Source organism: Tachyglossus aculeatus, chromosome 8 (genome assembly GCF_015852505.1).
Source record: "Tachyglossus aculeatus isolate mTacAcu1 chromosome 8, mTacAcu1.pri, whole genome shotgun sequence".
Classification (NCBI taxonomy): Eukaryota; Metazoa; Chordata; class Mammalia; order Monotremata; family Tachyglossidae; genus Tachyglossus; species Tachyglossus aculeatus.
The window spans coordinates 10,341,722-10,363,426 of NC_052073.1; the positions used below are offsets into that span (position 1 = coordinate 10,341,722).

Below are 21,705 nucleotides of genomic sequence, written 5' to 3' on the forward strand. Positions count from 1 at the left end.
ACATTTATATTAATCGCAGATATGTTCATAGGTGCTGGGGGGCTGAGGGAGGGGTGAATAAAGAGTGCAAAGCCAAGTGTGACACAGAAGGGAATGGGAGACAGATGTTTATATTAATCACAGATATGTTCATAGGTGCTGTGGGGCTGAGGGAGGGGTGAATAAAGAGTGCAAATCCAAGTGTGACAGAAGGGAATGGGAGAGGAGGAAATGAGGGTTTAGTCAGGGAAGATCCAACAGACGATCCCTCCGTCAATGCTTTATTGAAAGCACGTCACCTCCAAGAGGGGCCGCTCTGGTTCTCAGCCCATGAGCCCATTTGGGGACTTGGTTCCACCCAGCGCTTAGTACAGTGACTGGCACTTAGCGCTTAACAAATACCATAATCATTATTACCTTTCATCTTCACATGGAATTCACCCAAGTGCACTTCCAAGGCTCCTTCAATCAGGCACATGTCCTGCAAGGTACCCGACAGAGCTCAGTCACTGCAGAGGACAGGACCAATTTCCAGTTCCCTGCTCTTCCCTTCTGGAGACTAACCATTGGCGCTATGGCCCCAACAAGCATCTCCTAGCACTTAGTACTGTGCTCTGCATACAGTCATATATCTACCAAAAAAAACCACAAAAAAATCCCACAAAAAGCAGTGTGGTCTAGTGAAAAGAGCACCAACTTGGAAGACAGAGAACCAGAGTTTGCTCCTTGCCTGCTGGATGACCTTAGGCAAGTCACTTTTATGTGCCTCAGTTTTCTGACTTGTAAAATTGGGGATTCAGTAACTGTTTGGTTTGTTTTTGTAAATGTACTTATTAAGTGCATACTATCGCCAAGCTCTGGACTAAGCACTGGGGTAGATATAAGTAAATCAGGTTGGATGCAGCCCCTGTCCCATATGGGGCTCAGACTCTAGAGGAGAGGAAGAACAGATATTGAATCCTCATTTTACAGATGAGGAAACCGAGGCCCAGAGAAGCTGTGACTTGCCCAAGATCACACAGCAGGCAAGTAGTAGAACCAGAATTAGAACCCAGCTCCTCCGACTCCAAGGCTTGTACTCTTTTCACTAGGTCATACCACTTCCCTCAAACCATGAGCCCCCCGTGGGACAGGGACCGTGTCCGTTCTGCTTATATTTTAATCTATCCTAATTCTTGGCACATAGTGCTTAATACCACAATTATTATTAATTGATTCTCATCTATTACATCTCAGCTGAATCGTTTCTCAGCCTTTTGGCTAAGATAAAGTGTAGTATCTGTTCTTATCAGTTTAATATCTGATGTCTTCGATGTAAGATGCTGTGTATATGTTGCCATCTTGTACTTCCCAAGTGCTTAGTACAGTGCTCTGCACACAGTAAGCGCTCAATACGATTGAATGAATGAACCAGCCCCTCCCACTTGCAATAGGGGTATGGTAAGACATTCCCCCTCTAGACAGTAAACTCGTTGTGGTGTCTGTTACACTGTACCCTCCCAAGTGCTTAGTATAGTGCTCTGCACACAGTTAGCGCTCAATACAATTAACTGACGAGGAAGAGCTCAGAGCCTCGTTCCAAAAGAAGGAGGAAAGGGCTTTGCCAGGAAAAGGTTGGGGAAATGGGGAGAAGTGGAGATGGAGGGCCAAAGGAGAAATCTCTACCTGGGTTCTAATCCCACCTCTGCCACTTGTCTGCTGTGTGACCTTGGGCAAGTCACTTTACTTCCGAGCCTCGTTTCCCTCATCTGTAAAATGGGGATTCAATACCTGCTCTCCCTTCTACTGAGACTGTGAGCCCCATGTGGGACAGGGACTGCATCTGACCTAGTATCTACCCAATGCTTAGAACAGTGTCTGACACATAGTGTCAAACAAATACCATCAATGAATGACTGGCTTTAAAGTGCTCTCAGGCCAACATTGCCCGGGACATTGGGGCTTCCAAAGGTGTTCCCACTCTGTGGGTCTTGTCTTCGGGAGCTGTGCCCGGTGATGCTAGGAAGCTACTTGGGTGGGCCAATAGGTGGTAGGAGCAGCGTGTATTGAGCACCTCTTATGGGTGGGCCACTGTCCCGGGCATTTGGGCAATGAGGATAATGAATAAGGAATAATAGTGCTCCCCTACCTCGGAGCACTCCTGGAGATTTTTGCAGAGTTCCACCAGGCTCTCACGGGACGCCTTCGTGGAAGGGGAGAGGGCGAAAGCGTGCTGCATGTTGGAAGCCCCATCTCGCAGTCGGCACTGGATGCAATAGCCTTCGTATAGCTCTTCCACCTGTGGGGCAGACACACACACAAACACACACACACACTCACAAAAGGGCCAAACACAAGCCTACACCTTGAGGTCTTTGAAGAGGGAGGGGAAAATCATTTAAGTGCTTACTATACTAAGCGCTGGGGTAGATATGAGATTATCAGACAGGACACAGTCCCCCGCCCTGCAAGTGGTTCATAATCAATGGGGGAAGAAAGAACAGGTATCACATCCCCATTTTACAGATAAGGAAACTGAGGCCCAAAGAAGTCATGTGGCTGGCCTGAAGTCATGCAGTGGAGCTGGGATTAGAACCCAGGCCCTCTGCTGCATTCCTGCCCCTCCAATGGCAGCCCTTCTCAATCAATCGTATTTATTGAGAGCTTACTGTGTGCAGAGCACTGTACTAAGCGCTTGGGAAGTACAAGTTGGCAACATATAGAGATAGTCCCTACCCAACAGTGGGCTCACAGTCTAAAAGGCTTTCTCCTTTGGAAAGCCAAAGGGCCTCTTGGCTCTGGGTCGTGGCACCATCTCAAGCAACAGAGGAAGGTTTCCGATCCAGGTCTCTAACACTTAAAGATCTTTCCCAGCCACTTGGCTCTCCTCACCTTCAGCTCCCCGGCCCAGGGGCTTGGAAGCCAGGACTCTGATCTCTCCTCCAGAGTTTTCTCTGCTCCAGCGAACTGGGAGGATTGGGAAGGAGGCAGATCTAGCTCCAATTCTCCCCCACTCCCCAAACAAGCCCACGCTGGTCCTCCAGCTCACCAGAGAGGACACCAAGGCCAAGTGACCTTAGCAAACATGGTGCCTGTTTGATGCCCTAAAACCCGTGTAGTTTTAATCCGCTTCCACCAAAGTCCCTCTTTGAGAGGGTTGGGGAAGGGCAGGGGGAAGAGACCGAGGTTCCTGAGGAAAGAGAGAGAGAGCTTCTTCTGTGATAGTGCTTCTCGGGGGGGTTGGGGGACAGGGAGCTGAGGAGAAAGAACTCCTGTGGGGGTGTCCTCTGTCCTCATAGTTGCTACCCCAGGCCCGGGGGGTTGGTGGGGGGCGGCGGGGTTTCCCCTCTCTCCTCCTGCAAACTGGGCCCAGGCGCCGAATAACCCCTCACCTCGTTGTAGGTGTGGGAAGGGCTCCCAGAGAAGAAGCTGCCCTGTGACGCACACTCTGGCCAGCCGGCTCAGACTTGCTGCTCCAGCCTGGCTGACACCTGTGGTCCCCAGACGCTGAGGAGCTAAAGCCAGATCACAGAGCCATCCAACAAACCCTGATTTGCAAAGTTAACTGACCACTTTCTAGGGCTCCAAGGCACCGAGCTAACAGTTGAGGGGAGTTTTTTTCCCCTCAGGGAGCTCCAGCTGCAGAATTTCAGATCAGAAGCAGTGTGGTCTAGTGGAAAGAGCACCGGCCTTAGAATCAGAGGGCTTGGGTTATATTTCCAGTTCCACCTCTTGACTGCTGTGTGACCTTCAGCGTGGCTCAGTGGAAAGAGCACAGGCTTGGGAGTCAGAGGTCATGGGTTCTAATCCCGGCTCCTCCACTTGTCAGCTGTGTGACTTTGGGCAAGTCACAACTTCTCTGTGCTTAAGTTACCTCATCTGTAAAATGGGGATTAAGACTGTGAGCCCAAAGTGGGACAACCTGATTACCTTGTATCCTCCCCAATGCTTAGAACAGTGCTTGGCACATAGTAAGAGCTTAACAAATGCCATCATTATTATTGAACAAGTAACTTCATTTTTCTGGGCCTGTTTCATCTGTAAAAATGGGGCTGCAATAACTATTCATCTTCCTCAAACCATGAGTCTTGTATAGGACCGGGGTTGTGTCCAACCAGATTATCTTGTATGTACCCTAACTTTTAGTACAGTACATGGTATATAGTGCTTAACTCCATCATTATTAAGCTCCTTAGGGGCAAGGACCCTATCATCTTACTCTCCCAAGTACTTAGCCCAGTGTTCTGCACAGAGTTGCTGCTCAAATAATACAGGCTTACCCAGATTTTCACATATTTTGGCCCTGTGTTTTAATGGATCATTTTTGTCTTCCCTATTTGACTGTAATCTCAAAAGCAAAGATTCAGACTTTCTCCAGTTCCCCAGGGCACCTAGGAGCAGGCAATCAAATGCTGCTGTCTGTAACCAAAGCTTTCCCCCGGGATCTCTACTCACCTTGCTGATGTGAAATTCCATTTTCCGGATATGCCTTTCCACTGAGCGAGTTTGCTTAAAAACAAGAAGGAAGAAGGAAGAGAGATCGCGTTATTAAGTCTGGTGAATCAGTCAGCAGTATATACTGTGTTCAGGACCCCCTATTAATCACTTGGGGGGAGCATAATAAAATTATTAGACGTGATACCTGCCCTCAAGGACCTTGCAATCAATCGTTTGAGCACCTACTAGCTGCAGGGCACTTAAGTGAGTGTCCAGTAGAATTTGTAGACATGATATCTGCTCTCAAGGAGTTTACAGCCTATCAAATTGTATAACTGAGGGCCAGTTGTGCACTCAAGCAACGTAGCCTCGTTGATAAAGCACTGGTCTGGGGGTCAGAAGGACCTGAGTTTTAATCACCCTCCTCTACTTGTATGCTGTGTAACCTTGGGCAAATCATTTCACTTCTCTGGGCCTCAGTTACCTCACCTGTAAAATGGGGATTAAAACTGAGAGCTCTATGTGGGACAGGGACTGCATCCAATCTTATTAACTTGTACCTACCCCAATGCATAGTAATAATAGTAATAATGGCATTTGTTAAGCACTATGTGCAAAGCACTGTTCTAAGTGCTGAGGGGGATACAAGGTGATCAGTTTGTGAGCCCCAGGTGGGACAATCTTAATCCCCATTTTACAGACGAGGTAACAGAGGCTCAGAGAAGTTAAGTGACTTGCCCAAGGTCACACAGCAGACATGTGGCAGAGCTGGGATTTGAACCCATGAGCTCTGACTCCCAAGCCCGGGCTCTTTCCACTGAGCCATGCTGCTTCTCCAAGTAGAGTGCATATATACTATAGAGTACAATAGAGTGCATGCCACATAGTACTCACTTATACCATAAATAAAAATTGTGCCAAACACTACACTAAACACTTGAGAGAGACAAGAGTTAGTAGACCAGGCCTCAAGGAGTTTACAATCTATCAGGGGAGGCAGACACCACATTAAATTACAGATAAAAAGACAAAGGAAATGTGTACAAGACAGTGTGTTAAGCAACAGGATGAGAGATCAGTCGTATTTGAGTGCTTACTATGTGCAGAGCATTGCACTAAGTGCTTGGGAGAGAGTATAACAGATTTAGCAGACACATTGCCTGCCCATAACAAGCTTACAGTCTAGAGGGGGAGTAGACATTAGTTATATAATTTAAGGATCTATACACAAGTGCTGTGGAGTTGGAGGGAATATCAAAGGTCCAAAGGTCACAGACCTGGAGGATGCAGGAGGGAGTGTGAGCCAGGGAAAGAGGGCTCAGTCAAGGAAGGCATCTTGGAGGAGATGTGACCTTAGTAATGCTTTGAAGGTGGAGAGAGTGGTGGGCTGAGAGATGAGAAGAAAGAGGTGCTGCGATGCTGTGGGAGAGGTGGTGAGCACACCAATATGTATCCAAGGTGTAGGGGAGCAGAAGTGCCCAAGTGGCATTTGGCGGAGGAAGAGCAGCATAGCTCAGTGGAAAGAGCCCGGGCTTGGGAGTCAGAGGTCATGGGTTCTAACCCCGGTTCCGCCACTTGTCAGCTGTGTGACTTTGGGTAAGTCATTTAACTTCTCTGTGCCTCAGTTACCTCATCTGTAAAATGGGGATTAAGACTGTGAGCCCCACGTGAGACAACCTGATTAACTCGTAACCGCCGCCACCCCCCCCAGCACTTAGGACAGTGCTTGGCACATAGTAAGCGCTTAACAAATACCACTATTATTGTTGCTGGAAATGATCTGCGAACTCCACCCTCTTTCAAGCCCATCCCTCTATCCCCTTACCTCAGCCAAGCAGCACTGGTATTTCACTCACCTTATCGAGGTCATAATAGAAAGCCTGTAAAGGGGGAAGAAAAATGTAAGGGCTTAGTCACCACACACACACACACACACCCCTTTCCTTTGCCTCAGGTGGGGAGGGGAGAAGAGGGGGAAGAAGAGAGAGAGAGATCTGGCTAAAGACATTGGGAATGAAGGAGTGGAGTTGGAGGGGGCCTGTTTTCCCTCTCTTCCAATTCTGCCACCATGGACCACAGCCCAGGTCGTAGAAGTGGAGGGGTGGAATGTTAGAGGAAAACTGTAGAGGAATCAAAACTGTTCAGAGAAGGTTCAGCAGAGGAGGGGTTGGTCTTCCATGTGTCTACACTGCTCCAGACTCCTTCTGGAGAGGGAGAATCCTTTACCAGCCTGGAGTTCCTCCTCATGTCACTGTGTCTCCCGAACAAATAATCCAGTTCAGCCTGCTGGGCCCCGAGGTATTCCCTGAGAAGGACCAATACAAGTGGTCAGTAGAGCAGGTGTTAACAAAACAAAACAAACAAAAAGAGTCATGACAGGATGGCCTCCTCTTCCTTGCCTGGTCGACAAATTCAGGACTCTGTAGCTCAAGCGTTAGAGGACTGACCTTCTTAACTTCAGATTGTGAGTTCATTTCTCCCGTTGGCCTGTTTTCCCCAAAATCAATGGTATTTATTGAGCACTTATTTTGTGCGGAGCACTATACTAAGCACTTGGGTGAGTACACTACAGTTGATAGACATGATCCCTACCCTTGGTGAGATTATAGTCATCCAGCTAGATTGTACATTTTTTGAGGGCAGGGATCATGTGTGCACACAGGAAGGGTACAATTGATTGATTGTAAACTCCGTGAGAGTAGGAATCGTACTAACCTAGTAGAAGGCGTATGGGCCTGTGAGTTAGAAAACCTCAGTTCTGGTGCCCGCTGTGCCACTTGCCTTGCTCTGTGACCTTGGGTAAGTCACTTAACTTCTCTATGCCTCAGTTTCCTCAACTGTAAAATGGGGATTTGATACTACCTGTTTTCCCACCAACTTAGAATATGAGCCCTATGTGGGACAGGGACTGTGTCCTACCTGTTTAACGTGTATCTACCCCAGTGCTTGACACACAGTAAATACTTAAATATCATTAAACAAAAATCTGGTATGAATAGTTGATTACTACATGGGTAGTTTGGGGCTTTGTTGTTAGAGTCAACACTATGTCCTCTAGCACCAGCGTGATCATGAGTTGTCTAACTAAAAAATAGTCAAACTACCTAAAAAGTAAAATCCTTGACTCCAGCATAGAAAGCAAACCAGCAAAGGGGTCAGTGGTTGTGGTAACTGGAAGGCCTGCACACTGTATTATTTTCCTTTTTAGATCTCCATCCACCCCTTGTCTTAGGTTATTTAAATGTGATGTTTACATATATTTTAGATTGTAATGGGACTACTGATCCCTATAGACTGTAAACTCATTGTGGGCAGGGAATGCATCTACCAACTCTGTTGTACTCTACTCTCAAGCGCTTAATACAGTGCTCTGCACCCAGTAAGCACCTAATATGATTGATTGACCCATCCTGGAGGGGTCAGTTGAAGAAGGAAGTCAGAAGATAAAGTTCAGAACTATTTAGGTGGGAGATGAGGGAGAAGGGGCAGAGCGAATGAGAGGTCATCTACCAGGGTTGTTTAAGGCAATGGTCTTCAAACTGAATAATGAAAATAATAATACTGGTATTTGTTAAGTGCTTACTCTGTGCCAAGCCCCGTACTAGACACTGGGATAGATACAAGATATTGAAATTGGACACAGTCCCTGTCTCCAGTGTGACACTCAGTTTAAGTAGGAGGGAGAATAGGTATTTAATCCCCATTTTACAGATAAGAGAACTGAGGCACAGAAAAAGTTGTGTGACATTGGGCAAGTCACTCCGTAGGCAAGTGGCAGAGATAAGATTAGAATCCAGGTCTCCCGACTCCCAAACCTGTGCTCTTACCACTAGGCTATAACTGTTTCTCAAACTACGGATCCCGCCCTAAGGCAACGACCTTTAAAGCAACAGAATCCTCCCAGATCCCCCTTGAGTCAATCATGTTTATTTAGTGCTTACGGTGTGCAGAGCACTGTACTAAACACCTGGGAGAGTAGAACAACATGACGTAAAATAATGTCTCTGTTGCCGAACTGTACTTTCCAAGCACTTAGTACAGTGCTCTGCACATAGTAAGCGCTCAATAAATATGATTGAATGAATGAATGAACAGACACATTCCCCACCCATGTGATTACAGCCTAGAGTTCCTCTGAGAGGAACTGATTCGATGTTTCACCTGGAGCCTTCCTCATTTTGGCTGTGCCACTAATTGTACCCCCTTAACACCTCTGGACTTAGTCTCCCCCCTTTCTGAAATAGGGCTAACAGCTCTTTGCCCAACCCCTAGGAATATCGAGAGAGATTAAAAAACCCTCCCATTCAGAAAAGGCCTGCAGACTCTCCAGGGACAGAGGCTTTAGCAGACCTCAGCTACAGACCCAGAAGCAGCACTGCCTAGTGGTTAGAGCACAGCCCTGGGAGTCACAGTGACCTAGGTTCTAATCCTGGCTCCATCCCTTGTGAAGTGACTCGCCCAAGGTCACAAAGTAGACTTCTCTGGGCCTCCATTCCCTCATCTGGAAAATGGGGCTAAAGACTGAGTCCCATGTCGGACAGGGGCTGGGTCCAACCTGACTAGGTTGTATCTACCCCAGCGCTTAGTCAGTGGTATTTTTTGAGTGCTTACTTTGTGCATAGCACTATACTAATCGCTTGGTAGAGTACACTATAACAGACATTCCCTGCCCACAGTGAGCTTACAGTCTTAGTAGAGTGCCTGGCACATAGTAAGCTTTTAATAATAATAATAATGGCATTTATTAAGCACTTACTATGTGCCAAGCACTGTTCTAAGCGCTGGGGAGGTTACAAGGTAATCAGGTTGTCCCATGTGAGGCTCACAGCCTTAATCCCCGTTCTCCAGATGAGGTAACTGAGGCCCAGAGAAGTTAAGTGACTTGCCCAAAATCACACTGCGGACAATTGGTGGAGTCGAAATTTGAACCCACGACCTCTGACTCTAAAGCCTGTGTTCTTTCCACTGAGCCACGCTGCTTCTCATTAAAACATATGCTTTTACCATAAAAACAAAAGCAACAGGGGTCAGGGACTCTGAAGCTGCTACAATGGCTCCTCTGACAACTCCAGCCAGTTCCCAGCGTGCCCCCATCCTGGCTACAAGGGAAAGTGGGAGCACAGTGACATCCTTACTGGGCTTCCTGGGCAAGGACAGAGGTCTGACCTCTCCCCTGAATCCAGGGGCAAGAAACGTAGTCAGGTGGCAAGAAATGACCTTGCCTAGACACCTCTAGGCCCTTTCCAGTGCCAAGGGATAGAATAGACTGACATTGGCTGCTCACCCTACACCAAAATGCTTTGGGAGCAAAGTCAGTGCCTTCCCAAGCTGGCACTCCTAGTACCAGCTGGATCCGAACGCCCATGGATGCCAGAAGCTCAGGTTCCTCAGGATTCCTTTGCAATCTTTCATTCATATTTATTAAGCACTTACTGTGTGCAGAGCACTGTACTAAGTGCTTGGGAAGTACAAGTTGGCAACATGCCTGAACACAGCCCTGGCAACTCCCAAGAGGCAGTCACTTCAATACATGCCATGATACACCTAATCCGCCCACCAGGCTGAAGTTGCCTCCATCTCTGCAGGACCAGGAACTGATCATTGAGTAGCCCCGAATGCATTGCATCTTGCCCTTCCCCTCACCCCATCTCCTTCGCAGCCTTGTTGGTGGGCCCGGGCCCTGGAGGGATTGGCAGGCACGCTGGGGAGAGGTAGATTGGCATCTGCCCTGCCATCTGAGCTTTGTCAATACATGGAGTCTGTTTGAGCCCCCCTCCGAAGGGAGTTTCTCTAAATCCCAGGAGCCATTATCAAAACCAGATTGGATGCAGGCACTCTTCTGTAGCTATAGGGTTGGAACAGAAGGGGAATCTGAGCATAAGGGTGTTAGAGAGACCCACAGCCTTAGCAACTGAAGCAGCGTGGCTCAGTGGAAAGAGCATGGGCTTTGGAGTCAGAGGTCATGGGTTCAAATCCCAACTCTGCCAGTTGTCAGCTGTGTGACTTTGGGCAAGTCACCTAACTTCTGTGCCTCAGTTACCTCATCTGTAAAATGGGGATGAAGACTGAGCCCCCCCCATGGGACAACCTGATTACCTTGTAACCACCCCAGTGCTTAGAACAGTGCTTTGCACATAGTAAGTGCTTAGTAAATGCCATTATTATTAGCAAAAAAATGAGAGGTGAAAAGAAGGGACTTGAAAAAGACAGCATGGCCTAATGGATAGAGCATGGATCTGGAAATCAGAAAGACCTGGGTTCTAATTCTGGCTCCGCCACTTGCCTGCTTTGGGACCTTGGGCAAGTCACTTCACTTCTCTGGACCTCAGTTACCTCTACTGTAAAATGAGGATTAAAACCGTGAGCCCCATGTGGGACATGGACTGTGTCTAACCTGATTAACTTTTACGTATACTAGAGCTTAGTACAGTGTCTACTAGTGCATAGTAAACGTCTATATGCCATTAAAAACAAACAAACAAAAAAACAAACCAGGGGCCAAGCTGTACCACAGGTTTCATGGAGATGGAGTTCAGCTGATCATATTGACTGATCACTGTACTAAGTACTTGGGCAAGGACAATAGGGTGAAAGACACAGTCCCTGTGGTTTAATCAATGGTATTTATTGCACACAGTGCACAGCACTGTAACTAAATGCTTGGGAAGGTACAGAGTAGGTAGATAGATTTCTTCCCTTAACAAGCTTATAGTCTAGGGGGTAATAATAATTGTTATGCTCAGTAAGCGCTTACTACATGCCTAGCACTGTACTAAATGCTGGGGTAGATACAGGATAATCGGGTCCCACGTGAGGCTTACAAAGTAGGAGGGAAAACGGATGTTGAGTCTCCATTTCGCAGATGAGGGAACTGAGGCACAGAGAAGTGAAGTAACTTGCCCAAGGTCACGCAGCAGATAAGTGGAGGAGCCAGGTTAGGAACCCAGGTTCTCCGACTCCCAAGTCCATGCTCTTTCCACTAGGCCATGCTGCTTACAGTCTAATGGGGACACAAGTCCTTTACAACTCACAGGAGGAAGATGATGCAGAGAGGTACAACTGCACCAGCAAGTGGAAAAGAAAGATGGAGTCATCATCATCAATCGTATTTATTGAGCGCTTACTATGTGCAGAGCACTGTACTAAGCGCTTGGGAAGTACAAATTGGCAACATATAGAGACAGTCCCTACCCAACAGTGGGCTCACAGTCCAAGAAGATTGCTCAAACCTAGCTTTTCCAGGAAAGGAAAAGGGGAGAAGCAGGTGTGTTTTGATATTAATTTGACAAAGAGCATCTTTAGGAATAGAACTACAGCACTGGATCCGCATATTTGTGCGCTGGGCACAGATTCCTAGCTGAAAGATACAAATTTGCCAGCCGACAGAGCTATTTCCCAGCCTGACCCCTGCCCAGAGTCCTCTGCTAGTCCCAAGACAGTCACTGTGCTTCCCTCTGGCTCATCCAAGTCCCACTGAAGCCAAGGGCAGCTTCAGCGTTCATCTAAGATTTGGGGTTTCATCCTGTGCCTTTCTGGGCTCCCGGCTATTCACCCAGAATCTGACAACCACTCCTGCCACAGGGGGAAAGGAGCAGGAGAGGGTCCCTTCACTTCTAAGAAATACAAATCCCTCACTCCCACAACTCATCCCCTCATCCCTCTACCACCCCCCGGTCTCTTTTAGGTTTCTATCCCTCTGACTTCCTCCAGGGCCTCCCCAACCACCCACGTTTTCTTCTAAACTTGTCTGGCCACTGCCACCCCTGCCCCTCCCAATCCATTCCTCCTGGAGTCCCCGAGGGGTGGGGTGACCCGGGTAGGTCCAGAGAGGAGTCATCATCACCACCTCCCCACCCCACTCTGCCCCCACAAAGCTTGGGGGAGGAGGTTATTACAAACAATAGATCTGGAGGGAATCAGGGGGTTGGGAATGAGCATTTTAAGATAAGGTGGGGGGTTCAGAGAAGAGGGAGTTGCAGAGACACAAGTTTGAGATGGAAAAAATAAGAGTTTAATCTGGATGACAGTTGACATCCTGCCCCCCTCCTCCTCTTCCTTGATTACTCTGTATCTATCCCAGCGCTTGGCACATAGTAAACGCTGAACAAATACCATTATTATTATTATTACTAGGCTTGCCAGCAGCTGCAAGCTGCAGTCACCATGCTTCCAGGAAACCTGTAACTAGGCTCATCCTCGCTGAGGCATGAAGTATAAACCGTCCTGCAGCTGAATTTATCCCTCCATACTTGGTTCCTTTCCATCCACCCTGCTGAATACCAGAGCCAAAGGGGAGAGAAGAGCTATCACATAAGCACTAACTCAATTATAAGCTCCTTGTGGATAGGGAACATGTCTATCAGCTATATTGTAGTCTCCCAATCAAATTCATTGAGCACTTTCTGCATGCAGAGCACTGGACTAAGCACTTGGGAGACTGCAATATAACAAAGTTGGTAGAAACATTCCCTTCCCACAACAAGTTTACAACCTAGAGTCTCTCCCTAGTGGTAACAACCCAGAGCCGCCAGTGTTCTGTACACAATAATCACACATTTATTAAATACCACTTTAGCCCCTATATTATTAATAATAATAATGGTATTTGTTTCTGCCTATCTGTAAATTACTTCAGTGCCTACCAAAGTGTTCTAGACTGTAAGCCCATTGTGGGCAGGGAATGTGACTGTTTATTGTTGTATTGTACTCTCCCAAGTGCTTAGTACAGTGCTCTATACACAGTAAGCACTCAATACAATTGAATGAATACTACAGATCACAAGCATATTTAGTGTCTTGTTTCAAGAGATTGTAAACTCTGGAGGGCAGGACTCTACTATTGCCCTCTCCTAAGTGCTTAGTACAGTGGTCTGCACACATTAAACACTCAGTACATGCTGTTGAATGGGAAAGAAAGCATCCTATTCAATTGCCTGACCCTACTTTTAGATTTAGCCACAAACAGCCACCTTGTTCCTATAAGCATTTATGCCAGGAGAACATAAATCATTTATGCTATTGACTATTTATCTGTATCTAATCTTCAGGGGAGTTGGGGGCAGGGAGGGAGGGGAAAGAAGGGAGCACTTTAAGACTCGTCTTTTGAGTGGAAGTCCCTTGTGGGCAGGGAATCACATCTTACCAATTCTATTGTATCAATCAATGAATCTATGGTGTTAGCTCGATATGGGCAGGGGACATATCTGCTAGTTCTGTTCTCTCCCAAACACTTACTACAGTGTTCTGCACACAGTAAGTGTCCAAAAAATACCATCGATTGGAACTTGAGCATTTACAGTTCAAAGTTGGTAGACATTTCCAGCCACCAAGGAGCTTAGTCTTCAGGGTACTTTCTCAAGGAGTTAGTACAGTGCTCTGTAAACACTAAGCGCTCAATAAACGATTGATAGATAACTTGACAAAGCTGCCTTCATGACTAGATAGATGCAGCAGAGATCTCTTCTCTTGTCAGTCGCCTTCTCCTAAAACAAACCCCCTGCTCAGCTACTTTTTCCTCTGCTTCCAAAGGAACCCATCACTCAAAAGACAAAGGAATAGCTGGCTCGTGAGTTTTGAAAGAATTCTTACTTAAGGCCTTTCTTCAAAGCTTCAAATATTCTCTTCACCTGCTGAGGCTTGGGATCCAGGCAGATGGCATACTTGGAGGATTTCACAGACATCTTCGATTTCATGGAGTTTCTGCTGAGGGACTTTCTACAAGACGACAACAAAACTCAAGGTCATCACAGGCACAGTAGTTCATAAACCCATGTGCCAACTCTCCCCTGACATTCATGCATTCAATCATATTTATTGAGCGCTTACTGTGCGCAGAGAACTGTACTAAGCGCTTGAATAATAATGGCATTTATTAAGCGCTTACTATGTGCAAAGCACTGTTCTTAGCACTGGGGAGGTTACAAGGTGATCAGGTTGTCCCACGGGGGGGGGGGGCCTCACAGTCTTAATCCCCATTTTACAGATGAGGTAACTGAGGCACAGAGAAGTTAAGTGACTTGCCCAAAGACACACAGCTGACAACTGGCAGAGTCGGATGTGAACCCATGACCGCTGACTCCAAAGCCCGGGCTCTTTCCACTGAGCCATGCTGACATACACACACCTCCACCTGGAGTCAAGCAGCTGCCAGATGCAGGAATTTCATCAGACCAGCCAGAAATGGGTTAAAAAGGCAGCTTGGAATTGCTCTATTACCAACACTCTTGCACTGTGTTCTCCCAAGTGCTTAGTACAGTGTTCTGCACACAGCAAGTACTCAAATACCATTGATTGATTTATTAAGTGCTAAGCACTGAGGTACTTAAATTTGCACCCTTTCTCACCCCTCCCTCAGCCCCACTACACTTAAGTAGCCATAATTTATTTATATTAACATCTCCCTCCCCCTCTAGACTGGAAGTTCGTTGTGGGCAGGGAATGCACCTGTTTATTTTGTACACTCCCAAGCACTTAGCACAGTGCTCTGCATACAGTAAGCACTCAATAAATACAATTGATTGATTGAGGCAGACCCAAGGTTATTAGCCTGAACAGAGTCCCTTTTCCACAAAGGGCTCACAATCTATTTTAGCCCCACTTTACAGAAAGGTTAAGGAACTTGCCCAAGGACATACAGCAGGACAGTGAAAGATTTGGGGCTAGAACCCAGGTCTCCTGGCTCCCAGTCCGGTACTAATTTCAGGGTACTGAGGCCAGGAGAGGAACGTGAAGGGAAAGCCAGATTAAGTACTGAGTTACTTTAAGGGACTATTTAAGGAATTATATACCAATTCTTCACACATCATATCTTCCTTTCATTGGCAGAATCCAGAAACACACAGACATAGCTGAGTGTTCCTCAAAAGGCCTTCAGAGCTATTGAATTTAGCAGGAAGACAACCACTGCATTTGACTAATTCGAAACACAAGAGTGTTTAAAAATGTACTTCATGGCTGAAATAGTTTCAATTGTCCCTGAAGAGACCACCTAGCCTCCTCCTGTAAATATGTACCTAAAATGTTTAGAAGTCAAAATAGCTGGACTGTTCACATTTCCAGATTAGTCAGATAGCAGGCATACCACAGGCATAAATTTGCTATTTGCTCAGTAGACTGGAACCGATCTAATCTACAGGAAAACTCGTCAGACACAGTCCAGGTAGTTTGAGACAGGACACACACAAAAAAATAGTTCTTTAGAAAGGTATTGATCCTATCAGCCACCTTGAAAGCACTCGAGCTGTTTGTGGGGAGCAGCAAAGATTCAGCACCCCTTCACCCCAAATACACACAACCCTGAGAAAGTGTTCACTTCCTCTCCCTGTGTATGTGGATTCTATTGGATTAGGGCCCACTCATCCTAACAGAAAGGAAGAGAGAAAATGCCAGGCTTTAAAACAAACAAAAAATTAAAACAGCACAAACCTCTTAGAACGAGACTTCCATGAAGGAGCCATGTCTAGCAAACAAGAAGCAACCACAGGAGCTTAGATGCTGATCACAAGGAAGGGTAACCACCTCTCTTCAAGGGTGTTTCTTTTAGCCAAAGCTCCCTCTCTCACGAGGGCACATACCTCTCCAGCTATGAAGGCTGCCTGTTGACTGATTAGGGTGGCTATTAAACATGCATCTGGGTGCTTCTGCTGATTTACCTGTTAACACATCATCTCGTTCAGCTGGCTCCCCATGCCCTGGCCTGAGACGAGAATGCTTGGGAATCCAATTCTCCCAGAGAAATCCACCCTAACAACCAAGCTCTTCCACTGAGCTCACCTGAAGAGAATTCTCCTGCTTTCAGTCCCACGATGTTCCCCAAAGAATTAGTTTGTTGTTTGTTTTTTAATAGTATTTAAGTGCTTACTATGTGCCAGACATTGTACTAAGCTCTGGGGTAGAAACAAACTAATCAGGTTGGACACAGTCCTGTCTCATATAGGGGTCACAGTCTTAATCCCCATTATTAAAGATGAGGTAAGTGAGACCCAGAAAAGTGAAGTGACTTGCCCAATATCATATAGCAGACAAGAGTTGGAACCAGGATTAGAACTCAAGTCCTCTGACTCCTAGGGCCAGGCTCTTCAAGATGACCCCACTTACCAGAGACAGATGGAATACAAATAACAATAAAATGGTGCTATTTAAGTGCTGCTTCCTATGTACCAAGCAATGTACTAAACGCTGGGTTAGATAGAGGATAATCAGATTGGACACAGTCCCCTATCCCACAGGGAGCTCACTGTCTAAGGAGGAGGGTGAACAGGTGTTCAATGCTCATTTTACAGATGAGGAAACATGAGGATCAGAGAAGTCAAATGACTTGACCAAGCTTCCACAGCAGGTATGTAGCAGAGCCAGGATTAGAACACAGGTGTCCTGTGCTTTTTCCACTAAGCCATGCTGCTTCCCAATGTAATATTGTACACATCTGTGTGATACTTGTGTACCGTATGGCTGCATGCCACTTTAGACCGTAAGCTCCCCTAGTGATGGTGTGTTAATTTTTCACAGTGTCTAAGTATAAAACCAAGATGGTTCATAAATACCCCGAAGCAGTGAGCACAGGTTGAAATGATATAAATTAGTTTGGGGTGGGGGGGGGGGGTTGTCATTAGCATTCAGTTCCACACCATGGGTTAATATTTCATTTTGCAGCTGACAGCTGCACAGCCCCAACAACAACAGAAAAACACAAATGAGTCTCTTTGTCTTGGGCTAACCTGTATTAAACAACCTCAGGCGCTTGACCAGAGAGTGGGGATGGAGGAAGCAAGCCGGCCAGGTACGGGGGGACGATTGACAAGCACAGCAGAGCACCCCAACTCCTCCCCACCCCCTGACAAAGGAGGATATAGGGGTGATGTTGACAGCACAATTAACCCCACAAGCCCCTCCGCCTGAGCCTGCCTCTTCATGTTCCCCCGGCCTAAGACAAATGCTGGCAGGGGTAGGGCAGGCTGGGCTGCTGCCGTGAATGGGTTAAGAACGGCCTGCTCAGTAGAAAGCATGTGGTTCACCAGAAGCTTGGAAAGGTGGAATGATGGTTAGCCTCCCAGCGCTTCCATAGCAACGGAGCCTCTGGGCTATGGAATCCAGTTCAGCCAGATTAAGTTACCATGGGAAAGGTGAGGGCTGAAACAGAAACTAGGGTCACCCCCCGGCCCTGGCCAGTGGGGCCACGGAGAGGGCCAGAGCCCTTAAAAACAGCAGTGGGATTCTCCATTCCTTATTTCCTGATTCTTGGCTCTTAAGGTCCCTCGCTCCGGGGAACAGGCTGCTCCCCTCCCTGCTGCCTTTACAGTTAATAATAATTATGGTATTCATTAAGCACCTATGAGGTGTCAAGCACCGCTCTAAATGCTGGGGTAGATACAAGCTAATCAGGTTGGACACAGTCTCTGTCTCAAATGGGGTCACAGTTTTAAGCCCCATTTTACAGATGAGGTAACCGAGGTACGGAGAAATGAAGTGACTTGCCCAAGATCCCTCAGCAGACAAGTGGAGGAGTCAGGATTAGAATCCAGGTCCTTCTGCTCCCCAGGCCCGTGCTCTATCCACTGGGCCATGCTGCTTCTTTAGCCCTGTTGCTTCTACACCATGCTGCTTCTCAACCTGCAGTTGCTCTTCAGGGTGCAAATCCGGGGAAGGGGGAAATGATCAGCTCCTGGTTTCCCTAGTGTCCTACCCAGCGGGATTTTCCCAGAAGCCACATTCGGAGGGGTCACCTGTGGACTTGCACATACTACTAATAATAACAATAATACTATTTAATAAGTGCTTACTATGTGAGAGGAACTGTACTAAGTGCTGGGGTGGATACAAGCAAATCGCATTGGACACAGTCCCTGTCCCACATTAGGCTCTCAGTGTTAATCCTCATTTTTCAGATGAGGTAACTGAGGCACAGAGAAATTAAATGACTTACCCAAGGTCAAACAGCAGACAGTGGAGGAGCTGGGATTAGAACCCAGACCCATGCTCTATCCATTAGTGTGCATAGAGGCCTCAATAGGAGGGAGGGTTGCCTAATGGAAAGAGCAGGGGGCTGGGAGTCAGGAGACCTGGGTTCTAGTTTCTGCTCTGCTGCTCATCTGCTGGCTGCCCCTAGACAAATCACTTAACCTCTCTGGGCCTCAGTTTCCTCATCTGTAAAATGGGGAGAAAAACACCTATTCTTCCTCCCTCACAGACTGTGAGTTTCACGTTAAGACAAAGAGTCTGTTCCCATCCAGTTATTTTATACCTACCCCAGGCTGGGCATGGTGCCTGGCATAGAGAAAAGCATTTAACAAATACTTAATTTTTATTGTCAGTTAGTTTTTGCCCTTGGTCAACTTTCAAGTCAGAAATGCCGTTCATGCTTTCCTGAAGGTCACCGTTTTCTCAGTTCTCTAATTCTTCCTTTCCATTCTCGATGACCCAAATCCTCTACACCCGGAAACCTTTGGGAGGAAGGGAAGCCCCAGAACGGGGAGGCGATGGAAGGCAGCCAGAACCCTCTGCTGGGATGCCCATGAGACTGGAGGGCAGAGGCCAGAGTTGCAGAGGAAACCAGTCCATTAGCAGACGGTCCGACTGCCTGCAGACCAACTCGATCCCAAGAACGGAGACAGTAAGAGGGGTCTTCCCCATGGGAAACTGGGAACGAGGAGGGATCTGGAATCCCCGGTACAGTACAGACGTCTCCCAAGACAGTGGGACACACTGGAGCTCAGCAGTAGCAGCTGCTGAAGTAGACTGCCAGTCTCATGTGGGACAGGAACTCTGTTTGATCTGGTTACCTTGTAACTACCCCAGTGCTTAGTACAGCACTTAGCACAGAATAAGCACTTAGCATCATCATCATCATTATTATAATAATTATTATTATCATCATAATTCTCCCAGTCCCTTCACGTCACCCTGACTTGCTCCCTTTATTCAGACTGCCACCCCCCTCCAGCCCCACGGCACTTATGTCCATCTCCATCATTTATTTATTAATATTAATGTCTGTCTCCCTGTCTAGGCTGTAAGCTTGTGGTGGGCAGGGAAAGTGTCTGTTTATTATTACATTGTTCTCTCCCAAGTGCTTAATACAACGATCTGCACTCAATAAACATGATTGAATGAAGGAATGAATAGTTATTATTATTATTCCGTCATCCCAGCTGTGTTCCTTGCAATCTAGGTAGCCTCCTCCCTTCTATTTCCCCACACCATTGCAGGGCTGCTCTCAAGCTTGGAAGATTGCCCACACGGGTCCAAGTCAAACAGGTTGCTGCCCTGAGTCCGATTTTTCCCATCACTTGGCGTGAGTAATTGGTGAACACCACCTCTAAAAGCCACCTCCTCCAGGAGGCATTCCCTGATTAATCATACCAGCATCTTATTCCTGCCTGTCCCCCAGCCACTTACCTCAGCATTTTACCTGTTTATTGATTGATCGATTGGCTTTGCTTCTGATATTTGCCCTTTTCTCTTGTCGCTACCGTATATTTCCATCAATAGTAGTCATCGAGCATTTCCTCTGGGCCAAGGACTGAACCGAGCGCTTGGCATCATACTTTTTAAGCGCTTACTATGTGCCAGGCACTGTACTAAATGCTGGGGTAGATCCAAGCTGATCAGGTAGGATGCAGTTCGTGTCCTTCATGGGACTCACAGTCGCAATCCCCATTTTACAGATGAGGTAACTGAGGAATAGGGAAGTGACTTACCCAAGGTCACACAGTGGTGGAGCCAAGACTAGTACCCAAGTCCTCTCACTCCCAGGCCCTGACTCTTCCCACTAGACCATGCTGCTTCTGTGACAAAGTACAATAAATAGACATAATTCCTGTCCTTGAGGAGTTTACAATCTAGCAGGGATTGGGAAAGACACTAAAATAAATTACAGGTAGGAGAACCAAACAGAGTTTAGATATAATTATAATAATAATAATAATAATGACAGTATTTGTTAAGCACTTCCTATGTGCCAAGCACTGTTCTAATATGTACATGCATGCTTCAGGCATAAATGGGGTAAATAGGTGATGCTGAAATGACAAGAGATGGGAAAATAGTGGGGAGATGAGAGATGAATTAGGAAAGGCTTCCTGAAGGAGATGGGATTTCAAAAGGATCTTGAAGATGAGGAGAGCAGTGGTCTGCCAGATGTGAGAGGGAGTGAATTCCAAGTAGGAGGGAGGGCGTGAGCAGAAGATCGACCGCAAGAGACAAGGATGAGGCATACTGAATAGCTTGGCAATGTGTATGAGCTTAGTAATAATGATAATAATAATAATATTTGCTAAGCTATTACATTGTGTCATGCGCTGTTCTAAGCGCTGGGTAGGTACAAGGAGAAGCAGCGTGGCTCAGTGGAAAGAGCCCGGGCTTTGGAGTCAGAGGTCATCGGTTCAAATCCCAGCTCCACCAATTGTCAGCTGTGTGACTTTGGGCAAGTCACTTAACTTCTCTGTGCCTCAGTTACCTCATCTGGAAACTGGGGATTAAGCCTGTGAGGCCCTCCATGGGACAACCTGATCACCTTGTAACCTTCCCAGCGCTTAGAACAGTGCTTTGCACATAGTAAGCACTTAATAAATGCCATTATTATTATTATTACAAGATAACCATGTTTGGTGCAGTTTCTTCCCATATGGGGCTCACAATCTGACAGGGAGAAAAGCTATTAAAATCCCCATTTTACAGTTGAGGAAATTAAGGCATAGAGAAGTTAAATGACTTGCCCAAGATCACACATCAGGCAAGCACGGGGAGTGGGATTAAAATCCAGGTCCTCTGATTCCCAAGATCAAACTCTATCCACTAGGCCATTCTGCTTCTATTGCATTCCTCATTAGATTGTCAGTTTCTCTAGCAAGGAGGTCCAGTCTTTCCTAACTTCTGTTTGTTATACTGTTTGTTGTCCCAGTGCTCAGCTCAGTTTTCTGCATACGGTAATAATGATCATTGTGGTGTTTGTCAGTTCTTACTATGTGCCAAATGCTGGGGTAGATAGAAAATAATCAGGTCAGATATAGTTCCTGCCTCACTAAGCGGGAGGCAGAGCAGGTATTGAATCCATATTTTACAGATGAGGAAACAGAGGAGCGGGGAAGTGATTTGACAACGGTCACACAGCAGGCAAGTGTCAGAGCTGGGATTAGAATCAGTAGATGCTCAATGAGTATGGCTGAGACTGTTTCGCATTCCTGAAAATCTCATGTTGAAAATCTGAAAATGCTGAAAATCACCTGTATATATGTTTTTACGTATTTAATACTCTATTTATTTTACTTGTACATATTCTATTTATTTTATTTTGTTAATATGTTTTGTTTTGTT

General features: G+C 46.6%; 1 protein-coding gene and 1 pseudogene across 1 annotated transcript in view; one reads left to right on the plus strand and one right to left on the minus strand.

Moving 5' to 3' along the window:
- Nucleotides 1-21,705, minus strand: part of RIPOR3 (RIPOR family member 3) — a 98,027-nt gene that overhangs the window by 37,861 nt on the left and 38,461 nt on the right. The window contains exons 3-8 of the mRNA XM_038750748.1: nucleotides 13,984-14,109; nucleotides 6,622-6,700; nucleotides 6,252-6,275; nucleotides 4,414-4,467; nucleotides 2,108-2,257; nucleotides 397-460 (exon numbers count right to left, since the gene is read on the minus strand). Of these exons, the coding sequence (XP_038606676.1) occupies nucleotides 397-460; nucleotides 2,108-2,257; nucleotides 4,414-4,467; nucleotides 6,252-6,275; nucleotides 6,622-6,700; nucleotides 13,984-14,109 (497 nt within the window). The remainder of the gene's footprint in view (nucleotides 1-396; nucleotides 461-2,107; nucleotides 2,258-4,413; nucleotides 4,468-6,251; nucleotides 6,276-6,621; nucleotides 6,701-13,983; nucleotides 14,110-21,705) is intronic.
- Nucleotides 1,220-1,386, plus strand: LOC119931857 (annotated as a pseudogene).